The sequence below is a fragment of the Zootermopsis nevadensis genome, unplaced genomic scaffold (genome assembly GCF_977971745.1).
Source record: "Zootermopsis nevadensis isolate Lab colony 2312 unplaced genomic scaffold, Znev_1.0 Znev_ptg000011l, whole genome shotgun sequence".
Lineage (NCBI taxonomy): Eukaryota > Metazoa > Arthropoda > Insecta > Blattodea > Termopsidae > Zootermopsis > Zootermopsis nevadensis.
The window spans coordinates 12,962,754-12,977,546 of NW_028259143.1; the positions used below are offsets into that span (position 1 = coordinate 12,962,754).

Genomic DNA, 14,793 nt, shown 5'->3' on the forward strand with positions numbered 1-14,793 from the left:
TACATAGGAACTGGTTTATTGTACAATACAAATTTCTACAATCACTTACAATTTATGGTTACTGATGGTTTTCTTCTGCAGACTCTCCTGACTGAATGTGCTGATAGACTCCCATTTACTACTCCCTCTTTCCTCAAGCAAACTGTTATCTCCCAAGTTTGCTGCTTATACCGGTTTTCAAATATCTATTGATATCCCATACACCCGGCCAAATTAATGTTTTCCCAAAATTCACACAAAACAGATCTATCATGTATTTTACAACTTTAAATGTATGCATCTTGATATGTCAGCCAACCAGGCATAAGACAAACTGAAATGGGGTTCTTCAGCACAAATTTTAGTGTTAGGATTTCTGCTGCAAGTGCAGTTCCCACATCACCTCACACACGGTCTCTTCACACAAAGGAAAGAACTGAGTAAAAGCCATGCAAAATTTCTACACGATTCCTTCACCAAACATGACAACAGTTTGGTGAGTATGTGAGAATGCTGAGCCCAGGACATCATGTAAGCACTGCCTGGTGTGTGGCTTCTACAGCCTGTTCTGAAATAAATGTGACTCCTTGGGGCAAAATGAATACTCATTCCTCTACAAAACTGGAATGTCTTCCCCCCAAATTCCTAATTGTTCAACAAAATGAAACTATACAATATGTCGATAGCCTTTACCATACAAAGTCATGATACATCTTACTACTACAAAATCAGACAGTCTGATTTTTGTGTCACACTCTCTTTCACACATCCAAGATACAAAACTGTGTTGTAAGTTGATACATCCGTCTTTTCTATTTATCTCTTGTTGGCTTACGGGTTTTCACACCACGCCAGAGGCCATATAATATCTTCTTGGCTTACGGGGATTTACACCACGCCAGAGGCCATGTACAATCATTCAGAATCATTCTCTTGGGTTTCAGTATGGAAATATTAAACAAAATAGAATAATTTCAGATTTAGATAAAGTTACAATGTTAATACATCTCCAAAACTCTAATTACGGCTAACATTCAGCTTGCCCTGACAGCTCCTGGTCAACATTCTCACTTATGTGAACACACTTTTCCTTTGTCATAAACAACTTCCTACATTAACATACTTTCTTTAAATGCCATTGATTTAACTGTATGGCTAAGTGACAAATAATTAGTATATACAGAGTGATCAAAAAGTCAAGCAACCTGTTCCTGACACATGGTCTAAAAATAATAATAATAAAAAAAATTACATTGAAATCATGAAACAGAAACACTTATATTGTGTGCCAGAAATATCCACTGTGCTCAGCAATTCATGCATCCATTCTTCAAAACATGTCTGAAAAAGCCAGTGAAGTGCAACTTCGTTATAGAAACGGTTCATGAGACAATATTCTCGATTTGTTTGACACAGGAGAATCAGAAAATATATCATTCTGGAAAGTTAAGTTCAAGCGAGACGCCATATGGTGTTTGATGACAAACACTCGTTACATTTATGAAAAGATATCTTTGCACTTAACACTGTTAGAAAACAACAGGCTGTTGTATGTAAGCAGCTTACAACATGATGTGACCTCAGTAGGTTTTCTTGCATGATTTTTTGCTCATGTGGCATAAGAAGTAAAAAACTGAACATAAAATTACACATGAATTACTCTACTACATCTCACTCTCAGTATCTGCTCAAACCCAAAGTATAAACACATCAGGTAATAGTTTTGTCACCAAAGAAACATTCAATCTTAGTGTGACTTAAGAGTCTCCTTTGCTCCACACAGTTTTCTCTGGAAGGCTGAGGCAAGAAATATGAATGGCCCACAAAAGGCTGGTTCTGTTCCATCTTGGCTTATGGTGTGGTGCTTACAGCGGTTGCTGCTTCTTCATCTCTGGTGAGTGCTTGGCTCATCCAAGTTGACTTGTGCTGATGCCTTTACCCCTCCATCTAGTCTGGTTAAACACTAATTCCCTTTACACTTATACACTTCTATATAACACAGTTTGGTAACTGATACAGTACACATTAAAATGATGGACAATCAGCAATGGAAACTTTTATCCAGAACTTGATGGTCAGTTTCATTTGTAAATCCTGAACACTGACATCCATAAAGCTTTCACCAAAGTAATTAGTGATATTGAACTGCTGAGTGTATAAAATTCCTCTTTTGAAATTGACTGATGGCTGATACTGACTGTAGGGTAAGTTTGTGATAATTTTTCCCTCACTAGATGGCAAAGTACTCATTGTGATAACAGTTGTGCAGTGAGTTTGTCAAGGCAATCACATATTCTGCCAGTGTACTAGTAGACTATGTGGGATTTGAGGTTTTCATGGCAGCGAGTCTGAAGATTGTTGTCTTCTGGGTTGTTGTGCTGTGTTGTCTGGTATATGTCCACCAACGTTTCAGAGGTCCATGCTGCCTTCATCGTCAGGGCAATGAATAAGCCATGCGAGAGAAAAGCGCTAGATTTATAGGAACAGGACATTAAAAGGAATAGCCTAATCCTAACCAGTGGGGACTGGTGTCAGAATGAGGCAAGGGGTTAGAACCAATAGGAGGGCTTGGGCATGTTGTAGCGTGCGCGAGAGACAGTAAGAAAAAGAGAGGTCCGAGAGACAGCCCTTTTGAGGGCCTTAGGGAGTCTGTCTGGTGGAATATATGGGAGTTGGTGGTCAAGATGTGGGGGGGAAGCAGGAGAGTGGAAGGGAGCACTGGCCGGGGTGGGATAAGCAATGCTCTCTGGGATGCTTCCACAGCCTTAGGAGGGAGTGAATGAGGGGCTCCCATGATCGGCTCAGGCGAAATTCATCCTCCCTGTTGAAGTTGTTGGGATGCAATTCAATTTTGATGGCCTCCACGATCATCTGATCCTTGTATTCAGATCTTGTAGACAGGATAGAGGTGTCCTGTAGTTGGATGCGGAGGCATGGATTGTCTTTGTTTCTGTGTCAGTTAAAGGTGTTTCGTACTCGTCAAAAGGATATGCGAGTAGGTTCAATAGCTTTCACTACAAAAGCCTTAGATTTAGAAGCAGTTTTCTTAGCTTCCACAGGATTATGATCCTTTGTTTTTTTGGACTATTGCATATAAAAGCACATACACTGCTCAAAGTATGAAGGAGGCAGTATGACTGATGAAAAATGAAGGCTGGCCACCTTACAAAAGAAAGTCATATGATTCACCATGTTGCACTCTAAAAGACTACAAAAAGTATCCGGACGATCCTGCAAGTATGAACCTGTAAAAGACTGAAAAGCCATTTCTAATCCCTCCAAAGTAGGAAGTGGAAGCATAAGGCAGTTCTTGGAGTAACCAATCAAGTCAGATGGGCAGCCTATAATGTTATTGAATTTGTATCTTATATGCGTCATGTTTGTGTTTGACTAAATATATTTATTTTGTACAGTCTATACACAAACGTTTGAAGTTTATTGGTGTTGTAAAAAAAATTATATAATATTAAAACATTTTGTTGTGTAAAATATTATATTAGCGCTCTTAATCGTAAATACGATTTTACATTATATTTTTTAGCGCTTTTATTAAAACGACATGTTTCGACGGGTAATACCGTCGTCTTCAGGTTTTTATCAATTTAAAATATTTTAAAAACTATTAGATATTTGATGCAATATATTATAATGATCCGTAGTTTTGTTTGTAGCTTTCCATTTTCATGGTAAGTTGCTTATTGTAGTCAGACGTTATATTTATCTGTGGAATTAATGTTTAATTATTTTCTTGGAATGAGTATGAATTGACATAGGAAATAAATAAATAATCGTATAAATATATATTAAAAATAGTAAACGAGGAACATACCAAGAGATGTTGTGTAGAGTAACGTGCGTCTGACGGCTGGTGAAGAGAATCTGTGTCTGGTGTATGTATGTTGTTTGAGGGTTATTTATATATAAGTGAAAGTTGTTTCATGGGGTAGGGTCAAGGAACTGTATGACGTTGAAGATGGGATTGTTAAGGTGGATGTTGTTATCATTTAATGCAGTGTTTTGTTTGTGTGTTCGTTGTATGTAATATTTTTCTATTGTGTCTCTGTGTCGTCTATTATGAACTATTTTTATAATGTTCATTATTTGTTCGATTGTATTGTATGAGTGGCCAGTGTTTAGTATATGTTTTGCATATGCTGAGTTTTCTTTGTTATGTTTAATAGCTGTTATGCGTTCTTTATATCTCTGAGTGAATGTGCGTCCTGTTTGGCCTATATAAGTTAGTGGACAATCTTCGCATTTTAACTTATATATGCCAGGTTGGTCGTATTGGTTTTTTATATCTGACGATAGGTTTTGTTTTAAAATGTTTTTATTGTGTTATTTGTTATGTATTTGGTTTCTTTTCCTATGTATGTAAAGGTAACCCATTTATTTTGGATATTTTCATTTTCGTTTTCGTTATTGCTATTTTTTATTTTGTTTTTGGGTTTTAGTTCGTAATTATTATACCCGTTTTCTATTAGAATTTGTTTTATTATATTACATTTATTATATTAATATTATATAATTTTTACAACACCAATAAACTTCAAACGTTTGTGTATAGACTGTACAAAATAAATATATTTAATGTTATTGAAGCTGAAGGGATAAACTATCCATTTATTTATGAAAGTCAATGACTGATTGGTATTGGTGGTTGAAGAGTTAATAAAACCCCAAAGTCATCACTGCAGATGTGCTGCCTGCGAGTAAATCACAGTACAAAGTGCCTGGAAACAATCCATCTTTAGAAATATTTTTTTTGAACTGGGCCCACACCAGCAACCTCTATCACCCACCCTCCCGGTGGTTCATGAGGTGGATTGTATTTGGACAACAATAAGAAGAATGCTGTCAAATGGATTCAGTGATAGTGATGGAACAATTTCACTTCATGTGTGATGGGTGTGAGGGCTCAGAAGAATGAATAATTACAGCACATCCACAAAAGTGGCGACGTCAATTTTGAAATTGAGCTAAACTATACGACAATACGGGGTTACAGGCCAATCTCTTTTTTAAACCAGGCCACGATTCTTCACAGGTTTTGTATTCACTGCCAAGGCTCCTCAAGAATGCAATTACTTGTACCGAAGAATTTACCTAATGCAGGAATTGTTGATATGTCACAGACTTACATAAACATCACTAAGTTTCCTAATTTTAAATTTTAAAACTTGTTTTAAATTTATTAATTAAAACAACTAAATTCTGCTATCAGTATAAATAAGTTGATGTAAAATTATCACTCTTTATATGACTCTAAAGCCAAAAGTATATTAATCAATTCAAGGAGACTGTCAAAAAGTATTAGCATAAAAAGTAACCTGAACTTATATATAAGGTTCTCCCAGCAGTGAGTCCAATGATGGCTGTCTTTTGGGTTACAGCACTGTGTAGCCTGGTAGCCGTTATCTGGTGTTTCAGAGGTCCTTGCTGCCTCCATCATCACAGCGACGAGTTACATGGTGCTAAACTCAGAAGACAGCCATCTTATAACTAAATATTACCCCATGATTCCTAAGCCCTTGGTAATAGGCCATAGTGCAGTGAATAAGACTATCTTTTCAGAATTCGTGTACCTAAAACTCTTGTTACAGTAGTCTGTACTCTCAAGACACTTCCTCAGCAACTCTTAGCAAGTTTCCTTATTCCTCTGAAACAGAAAATATCCAGAAATGTTGGCTGGAGCCCGCTGCGCCCCCAGACCTCGACGATCGCAAAGTTCCATGGCTACACCACTTCTTCTCAGAAACAAGGCTCATAAACAGCGCAGTTGGGAGGCTGAAACAAGAACAAAATCTGCGGGACACGAGGCTTATGCCTCACCGCTGCATTTGCTTATGTTAGTGTGATCTAAGAAAATTTAATGTCTGTCTGTGGTAACTACAAAATAAGGAAACAGTGCGATTAACAATATTGACAAAGTAGGAATCAGTCCTATGGTTTTGGTGAGTTGCAACTCTCATACTTGGTACAACTCATGGTATCTATCGGCCAACTTCAGAGGCACGTCTGTGAATATCCAAATCTAATTTTGGCTCCTAATGCATGGACATCCACTGAAAAAACTTGTGAGCACATGGAGACCATGAAGGAAAGTAAATTTGCAAATCAATGGAGTATGTGTAGTGCTTAAACCATTTGTGTACAAGATTGGAAAGTGTACACAACTACATGCTAATACAATAATAGTGAATGGATGGAAGTCACTTAAAGTGGCGGCCACTATGTTACATGGCTACATTACAAGTTGGATAATTCAAAATGGTGAAGACTAGAATTCAGTTACAAAACATATTGCTGTAGACCACTCTTTCCCACAAATAAATGACATGGAAAATGGGAAACCTATGTGAATTCTGCTTCCTGTAAAGGCGATTATTTCCACAGGAAGACTTTCAGGGAGGGACAGTGTGTCCATAAGTGTTACTCAGACCACGTAATTGCTAAATCATATTTTTAAACAAGTCCAATTGATGTGTAAATTGGCTTTCTACATAATGGATGGAGGTGTTATATATGGCTGTCATAAAGATCCATTGTTGAAACTGGCATAAACATTATTGCAAATTCAACAATATAAGTAGTTATATTTATATCTTAATTGCGTCATGTTTGTGTTATATTAATACATATATTTATTTTTCCAGTCTATACACAAAACTTGTTTTAAAATAATGTTGTTTAAAATTTAAAATCAAGATGAAGACTGAAAATTAAAAAATCAATAAATGCAATGCACAAAAATGCATAATAGTTTTTAAAATGTATGAATTGATAAGCCTGAAGATGATGTGGTAAACATCGAAACATGTCGTCAAAATCAAAAGCGCTGTGATAGATGTAATATTATACGACACAGAAAGCGCCATAAAATATAACATAATGCAATTTATATTGTAAATGTTATAAAAAAGTTTAAACATTATTTTAAAACAAGTTTTGTGTATAGACTGGAAAAATAAATATATGTATTAAGTAGTTATAGTTAAGATAAGCTACATGCTATTAAATAGAAAAAATGTCCAAGAAATTGATATTTGTAACATTGGGAAATGTGATACGTACATGTTTGTGACTTGGAGTCTCTTCTCTGTTGCTTCTGGCAATATTTAACTAAACTGGCTACCATAGAAGTGAACTGGACTACGAAAGGTCGCAAAACATACCGAGAATAATCATGAAACTTGAATTTGCTAATCCCTCGGACCCAGTTATGGGTGTGAAACATCGCGCCGAACTTGAATTATTTCTATTTTCTCTCTGTGACATTTATATTCGTAATGCCATAAAGCGTGTGTGGCCATCGAAAACTGTAGGACATTATGGTTTTACCAAGTTTTATTATTTGTGGTTGTTCAGTAGCAATTTTCCTATGTCTTATTAATGTGCTATGCACTCATGTAATAGTCGACTAAGCAAAGTGTTTATTTCTACGCTGCAACGACGGGACCTTCTACGGGAGGCCACTGTTCATCTTGAACTCCACCACGCAATATCCCCTGAAGACGAGCGTAATGTTCATCTGGGCTAGGATCCCAAATTAACCCTGAAACCCATGCAAATACCCATCGTCTCCGAAGGCAACAACCAAGCTGGGCAACTCCTCGAAAGGAGACAAAGGACGGCTGCAGCAGAAATTGGCGCCCAACGCAGGGCCACGAAAAATCGAAGAACTTCCAAGTAGCCATCCGAAGAAGGCGGCGAGTGAACCCAGCAGCATACACAAGGAGTTAAAGTGAGCGTGGACATCGAGGTCTACCGAAATAAGGATGCCTGTCTCTGGGTCGACGACTTCTACAGCAAGTCCAAACAAAAGCAGGCCAGTCAGTGCAAACAGAACGGCAAATCAGGAGCAAGAAGGGTGGGTCGTTGCGAAACCGAGAAACATACCGGACGCTGCAACATTTCTCAACAAAGTGGAGGCGTTAGATCACAGCCAATCGTCGCCAAAGTATGCTTACTTGAATTCCGGCTAACCTAACAGCTGATACGGACTTACGACCGGGTCACTTGTCATATTCAGACACTGTTTTCAGTCTTTAATTTTTCGTCTAGCGGAAAGTTTCTGTTGAGTGAACAGCTTAATTTCTCAGGATTAATCATTAACCTACTTGTATCCTGTAATTAAAACTTTGAAACGTCTCCTAACAAGCTAATTATAAAAGTAAATCGTTATCTGACACAGCCTTAATTTCTGTTCATATAAATGAAGTCTTCTTAATATCTTCTGTTAGAAACGAAAATCAATTGCAGTGCAAACACAAACAGCCAAGGCACCTGCGTTTTGTGTGTCACTGGGACAAAAGTTCCATAAGAAATATTAACTTCATGAAGTTGCAGAGAATTCTTGGACTATAAAATAACTCATTTTGTGTCTGTCCTCAGATAAACCCTACGGAAATAGAAGACATGGCGATCACTTGTATGCCGATAAACAGGATCAGGAAGCTGGCAGCAGACAGTAAGTGTCGTTTAATTCTGTGCATGCAGTAAATTGTGGAGTACAGTCTGTAAATCTCATCAGTATGATGTTCTGCCAATTATGATGCTTATGCATCTTTCTAGATGTCCAGATATGCCCCGCTAATTTCAAAGTGATGTTAGCAAAGGGAAAACAAAAAGTGTTAAATGGACTGTAATAAGAATTCTCCACATGAAATCAATTTTGGTTTATTATAGTCACTCTCAGACATTTTAAATTTACTGGACATGAAAGAATCATTTTCTAGTGTTTAATTATGTACGTTTACTTTGCTCTCTGTGGCCATCAGTATATAAAGAAACATGGCTATCTCCAGTGTACCTGACCCTTTTTTTACTGAATAGTTACAGACATATGAAGCGTAAGTAATAAAATACGCTGAATAATAAAATATCTTAACGTGGTTGTGTGTAAAGAAGGAGCGAGGTTTCAGTAACATCAGTATAACAGAGAATATGTGAATTGTGAATAAGAGACGCACAGTTTTGTGTTTTCATCTCAACGAGGACGTCGTTAAACAGGCTTGCTCTGATTGAGTCTTGCCGAAAGAGGGAAGGGTGTCTACCCTGGAGGACCCATCAGACAGAGCTCTTCCTCGTCACTAGAGACTGAGGCGTAAGAAATAAGATGGCTCCTGACACGTGGACACAATATTCTGATTATTATAGTTTCTATACATGGATTCCATCATTCTTTCAGGAAAAACTGAGGAACACCACCAGTTGCAAGTTACAGGGCAGCCAGAGAAGATCCAAGGGAAGAGGAAGGCGAAAAAGTGCGCAAAAATACCAAGGCCGCCTAACCCCTTCGTGATCTTCTCAAATGAGTGGAGAAAAAACCGCCCGGAACTATTCTTTTACTGTAAAAGTGCAAAGATCCAAAATTGACAGAGAAAGCATGAGGTGAATTTGAATTGGATATCTTATTTCCCTTTGCTGAAAATGTTCTGATCGTCGAGAACAGGTGAAATATTTTGCACGCCGTCATACGCCACTGCCTTTGCCTTTACACAGCTGCAACCCTTGGATGATAGTCCCCCGGTGCGTCCTACAAACTGCCTGTGTTCTCACAACTTCTGCTTTTCTATTTGCAGACTTGGATGTATAAAAGTAAATCGTTATCTGACACAGCCTTAATTTCTGTTCATATAAATGAAGTCTTCTTCATATCTTCTGTTAGAAACGAAAATCAATTGCAGTGCAAACACAAACAGCCAAGGCACCTGCGTTTTGTGTGTGACTGGGACAAAAGTTCCATAAGAAATATTAACTTCATGAAGTTGCAGAGAATTCTTGGACTATAAAATAACTCATTTTGTGTCTGTCCTCAGGTAAATCCTACTGAAATCGCTACAATACCCAGTATGAGGGAACTGAAGAGCCTTCAAAATAACATTGGATGGCTGGCAGCAGACAGTAAGTGTCGTTTAATTCTGTGCATGCAGTAAATTGTGGAGTACAGTCTGTAAATCTCATCAGTATGATGTTCTGTCAATTATGATGCTTATGCATCTTTCTAGATGTCCAGATATGCCCCGCTAATTTCAAAGTGATGTTAGCAAAGGGAAAACAAAAAGTGTTAAATGGACTGTGTGCCAGTCCAGGTTTGTGGTTCAATTCCCGAACGGACTCAGCCTTGAGATGAAAGGTAAACCAGGCTTCGGCATGTTGATCTGGCTTATAAGAAAAACGAAGGTGTAATTACATGATTTCTGGAACGCCTTACTTCACCTAAATTAGACTGAATGCTTAATTTTGGCTTTGTTAAACACATTGAATTGAAGGAATGTGGCCCACATGGCCACTTGCGGGTCACCCTCCTCGGCATTCTTTCTGTCCCAAGGGAGCCTGGAGTAGAAAAAAAAGGGGCAAACATAAACCAACAAAGAAAATACTTAAGCCACCCCACACATGGTGTGCATCCCTTCCAGATGCGGGGTGATGACTGCATTACGACCATCGCATCCTTGCGATGGACCAATTGACTTTGAGCTCAGCTTATAGGCGCGTTCCCGCCGTTGTGGAGGAACGAATCAGATCGCAGCTTTTAAGCCAAATTAAATTACAAATTACGTAATGCAGGGGTATTTAAGCGCGATCGTGGTTGCGGGGAGCTCTCAAAAGTTTTGGTCCTTCGGTTGAGCGGGGGTGTTTTTCTTTAGCAAACACACGAAAGAACAAAGGAACAGCCGAGCCATCCAGCTGCCTCCGTGAATAGTGCTTAAGATATATATGTTCCTGCGTGTATTAAGGAACAATAAAGTGTCGTCCATCAGCGCAACACAGAAACACTTTGTTATCCATTTGTGCAGAAACCTGCTCCACCTTCTAATTCCCGTATATTCCCGGGGAGTCGGAAACTCGTGCTCACCGACAACCTCGCACCATCATCAACAATCCCTTTCTGTATCTTTACACATCCCACGTCAAGAAGCTGTAACCATATGAGCAAACCAGGCTACGACTATACTAAACAAGCAGTGTGACGTGTGGTGGAAGGAAAGGAGCGGTTACAGCGATTTGGCGCCCAACGTGGGGCACGACGACGGAGAAGCGGCTCGACGAAGAAGCGGCGGTCAGGAGGACGAGCTGTAAACAAGTCTCCACGCCGTTCGCAGCAAGGCTGAGAGACAACGACCGACATCGAACAGAGAGCTACAACCTTCGACGACATCCCTATTCAGGCAAGCCTACAGACATTCAGGTGGGTGAAAGACAATATGGCTTTCAGGGGGCTTCGAAGTAAGAAGGCATTGTGCGGCGAAACCGAGGAGGACTTGCTAGGAGATTGGCCGTGCGGACAGGCTACTGAAGACGAACAAGTAGTGGACCATCCAGTAGTCGAGGCCGAGGAAATATTAGAGCGTAACATAACAGGGGGCGAAAATTTAAGAACTGTAGGTACAGTTGAATTGAGTAACAGTAGATAGAGTTGAACAAACAGATCTATTAAACATGATATTGCAGGCTTTGCAGGAGAACAGAAAGGAAAATGAAAGGTTCAGGGAGGAAACTTTACAGATTTTGCAGGAAAATAGAAAAAGAGACAAAGAGGAAAATGAAAGGATTAGGAAGGAAACTTCAGAGACACTGCAGGATAGTATTTTCAGAAATTCAGAAGTGTCATCTGAAAAATTCAGGGCCGAGATTAATAAAATAAATGAAAGTATTAATAAGAGAATAACATATGAAAATAATGAATTAAAGCAAGCTGTTATCTGTCTGGAGGAGGATACTCAGCAACAAATTAGGAGTGTGAATAAAAAAAATAGGCGAAGTGAATGAAAGTATGAATGCAAAATTGAGAACGCAAGTGTCTGAAGCCAAGGCGGATCACGAAAGGCTAGGAAAGGAACTCAGGGCTGAAGTGGAGACAAATATGAGAAATATTTATAAGGAAGTTTCGAGCCTAAAGGGGGGAGTGACGGAGGAAAATATGAACCTGGTTCAAGAGCAAGTGAAGGCTGCTAGCAGGGACAGCGTTTTGAAATTAGGAGAAATTTCTAGCAGGATAGACAAAATTCAGGAACAAGTAACTGCAGTGTGTTATAGCCGATCTGGCAACGGGCACCCATCTCTTATTAGCTCGGAGGGGTGCACGGAACGAGGTGTGCCAACCCCGTTACAAACGCTTGGCTCTGGACACGAAGCGGGAGGGCGTGAGAGAGTGTGCGAGGTTCAGCAGTGCCCAAATGAGGGACCTACTGTGCCATTTACATGTAGTAGTGGGGGTGATCTGACGCGCACCCATGAGTTGGCTGGACTAACCGCAGCACACTGCAGCAGTAGTGTCTTAAACGATCTAGTTCTACCAAAATTTCATGACAGTAATCGGCAGAATATTTTGCAGTTTCTCGCGGAACTTGATGACTACTATTCGTTGAAGGGGGTACCAGAACGTTTGAAATTGCCTATAGCAGTCAAGGCTGTTACGGATAACTATGCAAAACAATGGTTTACGGCAGTATACAAGGACTTGGCTGACTATAACCACTTTAAGCAATCCATTACGGAGCTATTATGGAATCCGCAAGTACAGTCTCAAGTGCGTATATCACTATATCAGGACAGGTACGACAGAAATAAAAATGAAACCATGTCGGCGCATTTCTTGCGATATTCTGTGTTAGCAGCCAACCTATCACCAAGATTGGCAGAGCTACACCTCGTAGATGTAATTTCCGGCCATTTCCCGCCGTATGTGCAACGAGCGCTTTTGTCAGCTGGCGTTCGAACCGTTCAGGACGCGTTGACTTTTCTGCGAAAAATGGAAACTATGGAAAATTTTGACGAGCGGGGAAAACAGAGTTCTGATGCGTCGCACAACGCAAGGAACATGCAAGGAGGTTCAAATGAAAGAGGACAGGGCCGATTTGATAGGAGCAGAAATCATCCCCACCAAGTGAGGAGCACAAATTTCCGTGAGAATCAGGGTTATGACCGGAACAGACCATACTCGTCACATGACGGCGGACAAAGGGGCCAGTTCACCTCTCGGGAAATTACAGGCACTGGGATGCACACTAGAAACAACGGCGGCTACCACGAAGGTTTGAATCCAAGAGCAGACCCCTATGACCCTAACAGGAACGACACGCCTGCAACGAACAGAGGACGCTCATCAGAACAAGCTCCGGGAAATATTGTAATGGCCTGTCACGGGCAGTTGAGATGAGGCTGGCTGTTTGTAGGTCAAAAGCGCATCTCATCCCAAGGGGGAGTGTTGTGCCAGTCCAGGTCTGTGGTTCAATTCCCGAACGGACTGAGCCTCTCTCTGATGTAAAATCAAGCGATCACAAGCGACCGTTAACGGAATGCTGTGACCTGAATGTCATTCTTTCTGATTTCAGATTACATCTACAACCCAAATGAGGTCCGCAAACAAAATCGCCTCCGGGAGCAGGCCCGTGAAAGGAAGTTGAGGCGCCCTAGTCGCCAGTCGGGGAAGCGACGCCCCACTACCGCGCAGAACAGCAGCGCCCGTGTCCTCCCTGCCCAAGAACAGGAACATCAATGGGGAGGTTTCCCAGCCACACAAGGCGTCGCTTCGTCAGAGGTAAGTCGTCGTCATTACTATTTGGACGAACTCACTCTCCTGCCATCTGTCGCTTTCACATGGAAAACGAGGAATACCGGAGGCAGCTGCTGATTCCGATAACTACCTGATAGATAATGCCTTTAACCTCCTGACATCTAAAGATCAGGCGATCAAGGAGCTAGCATTAGAAGATCTGCAGACCACCGTGCAGAAGAGGGTTGGACGCCAGGTAGATCAGCAGGACCTAGCCGCCTATTTAACCGGAGAGAACGAGGGCAATTTCAGGCGAAACACCATTCGCCGCATGTTTTTCCATACTTGTTACCCATAATTCCAGTTCGAATTCTGATCCAAATGTTTACTTCCTTTCCAGATTTCTGACGCAACAATAAATCTCAGTGCCATTACTGACATGGCCTTTCAAGAGCTTCTAAAAGAGCTTAATTTGTCTCCTGAATATTCCTCACCCAACAACTGTCTTGGATTCCCAGCCGCACAAGGCGTCGCTTCGTCAGAGGTAAGTCGTCGTCATTACTATTTGGACGAACTCACTCGCCTGCCATCTGTCGCTTTCACATGGAAAACGAACAAGCGTGGAATGTCAAAGGCGAAAGATGACCAGAGTAAACTCCCGATTGCCGCTGTTTGTTGGGAAGCATGTCTGCCCCTGTTTGTAAGACCGCATTGCAGTGGATTTTATTTAGGAGATTCCACTTGAGCACAGAAATCTCCTATAATTAAACTTATATTCCTGTTAGCCATTTCTGTTGGGTTTACATCAAAATCCTCTGTCACATTTTCACCAGATCCCATTTGGAAAGTGTGCATCTGCAAAATATCCATATTAATTTCCATCGTACTATTATATCGCACGTCGTATCAATACCTTTGTTTCACTGGTTGCAGCCCACTAATCCACCACTTTCTGAATTTCAGGGACAAAACATAAGCAGTGAATATCAACTGCCATCTGACACCGATTCTGGTTCTACAGAACCTTTTTGTGACGAAGGGTTACTGGACGCCGACCTTCAGCTGTTTATTAATGATGAGGTTAGTGTCAACTCTCCTTTGGATTACAACAATTACGTGGGCCGAACACTAATTCGTGAAAGCATTTGACCTATTTCCAGCCCTCCAGAAAGTAAAGTAAAGTTTGTCCCACTATGCGCCATGTAGGCGTTTGGGGTGAGTGGAGGTATAGCTCCTCTCTTCTTTGACCTCGGCACTAGATGGGGGTGAGTGGTCAGCATCACGCCCCGGCCGGCTTTACCCTCGGGAAAGGA

General features: G+C 40.6%; 1 protein-coding gene and 1 long non-coding RNA gene across 5 annotated transcripts in view; one reads left to right on the forward strand and one right to left on the reverse strand.

The window, feature by feature from the left end:
- Positions 1 to 14,793, reverse strand: part of LOC147874108 (uncharacterized) — an 83,845-nt gene continuing 69,052 nt past the window's right edge. For all 4 annotated transcript variants that reach the window (XR_015534793.1, XR_015534791.1, XR_015534790.1 and 1 more), the window contains one exon: positions 1 to 14,793. This exon is cut by the window's right edge and continues 51,563 nt beyond it. This is a non-coding gene — a long non-coding RNA (uncharacterized LOC147874108).
- Positions 11,707 to 14,629, forward strand: LOC147874109 (uncharacterized). Its single transcript, XM_087347534.1, has 5 exons — positions 11,707 to 11,836; positions 11,885 to 13,124; positions 13,320 to 13,525; positions 13,881 to 14,024; positions 14,444 to 14,629. The coding sequence occupies exons 1-5, from the start codon at positions 11,759 to 11,761 to the stop codon at positions 14,627 to 14,629; spliced, it is 1,854 nt and encodes a 617-aa protein (XP_087203660.1). The 5' UTR covers positions 11,707 to 11,758.

What these genes read in the sequence shown, in the direction of transcription:
- LOC147874109 (XM_087347534.1), top strand. Translation starts at nt 11,759, where the DNA reads ATGAATGCAAAATTGAGAACGCAAGTGTCTGAAGCCAAGGCGGATCAC. An exon ending in GAAAGGAACTCAGGGCTGAA is followed by an intron (nt 11,837 to 11,884) that starts GTGGAGACAAAT and finishes TCGAGCCTAAAG; the next exon opens with GGGGGAGTGACGGAGGAAAA. An exon ending in GGGAAATATTGTAATGGCCT is followed by an intron (nt 13,125 to 13,319) that starts GTCACGGGCAGT and finishes TTCTGATTTCAG; the next exon opens with ATTACATCTACAACCCAAAT.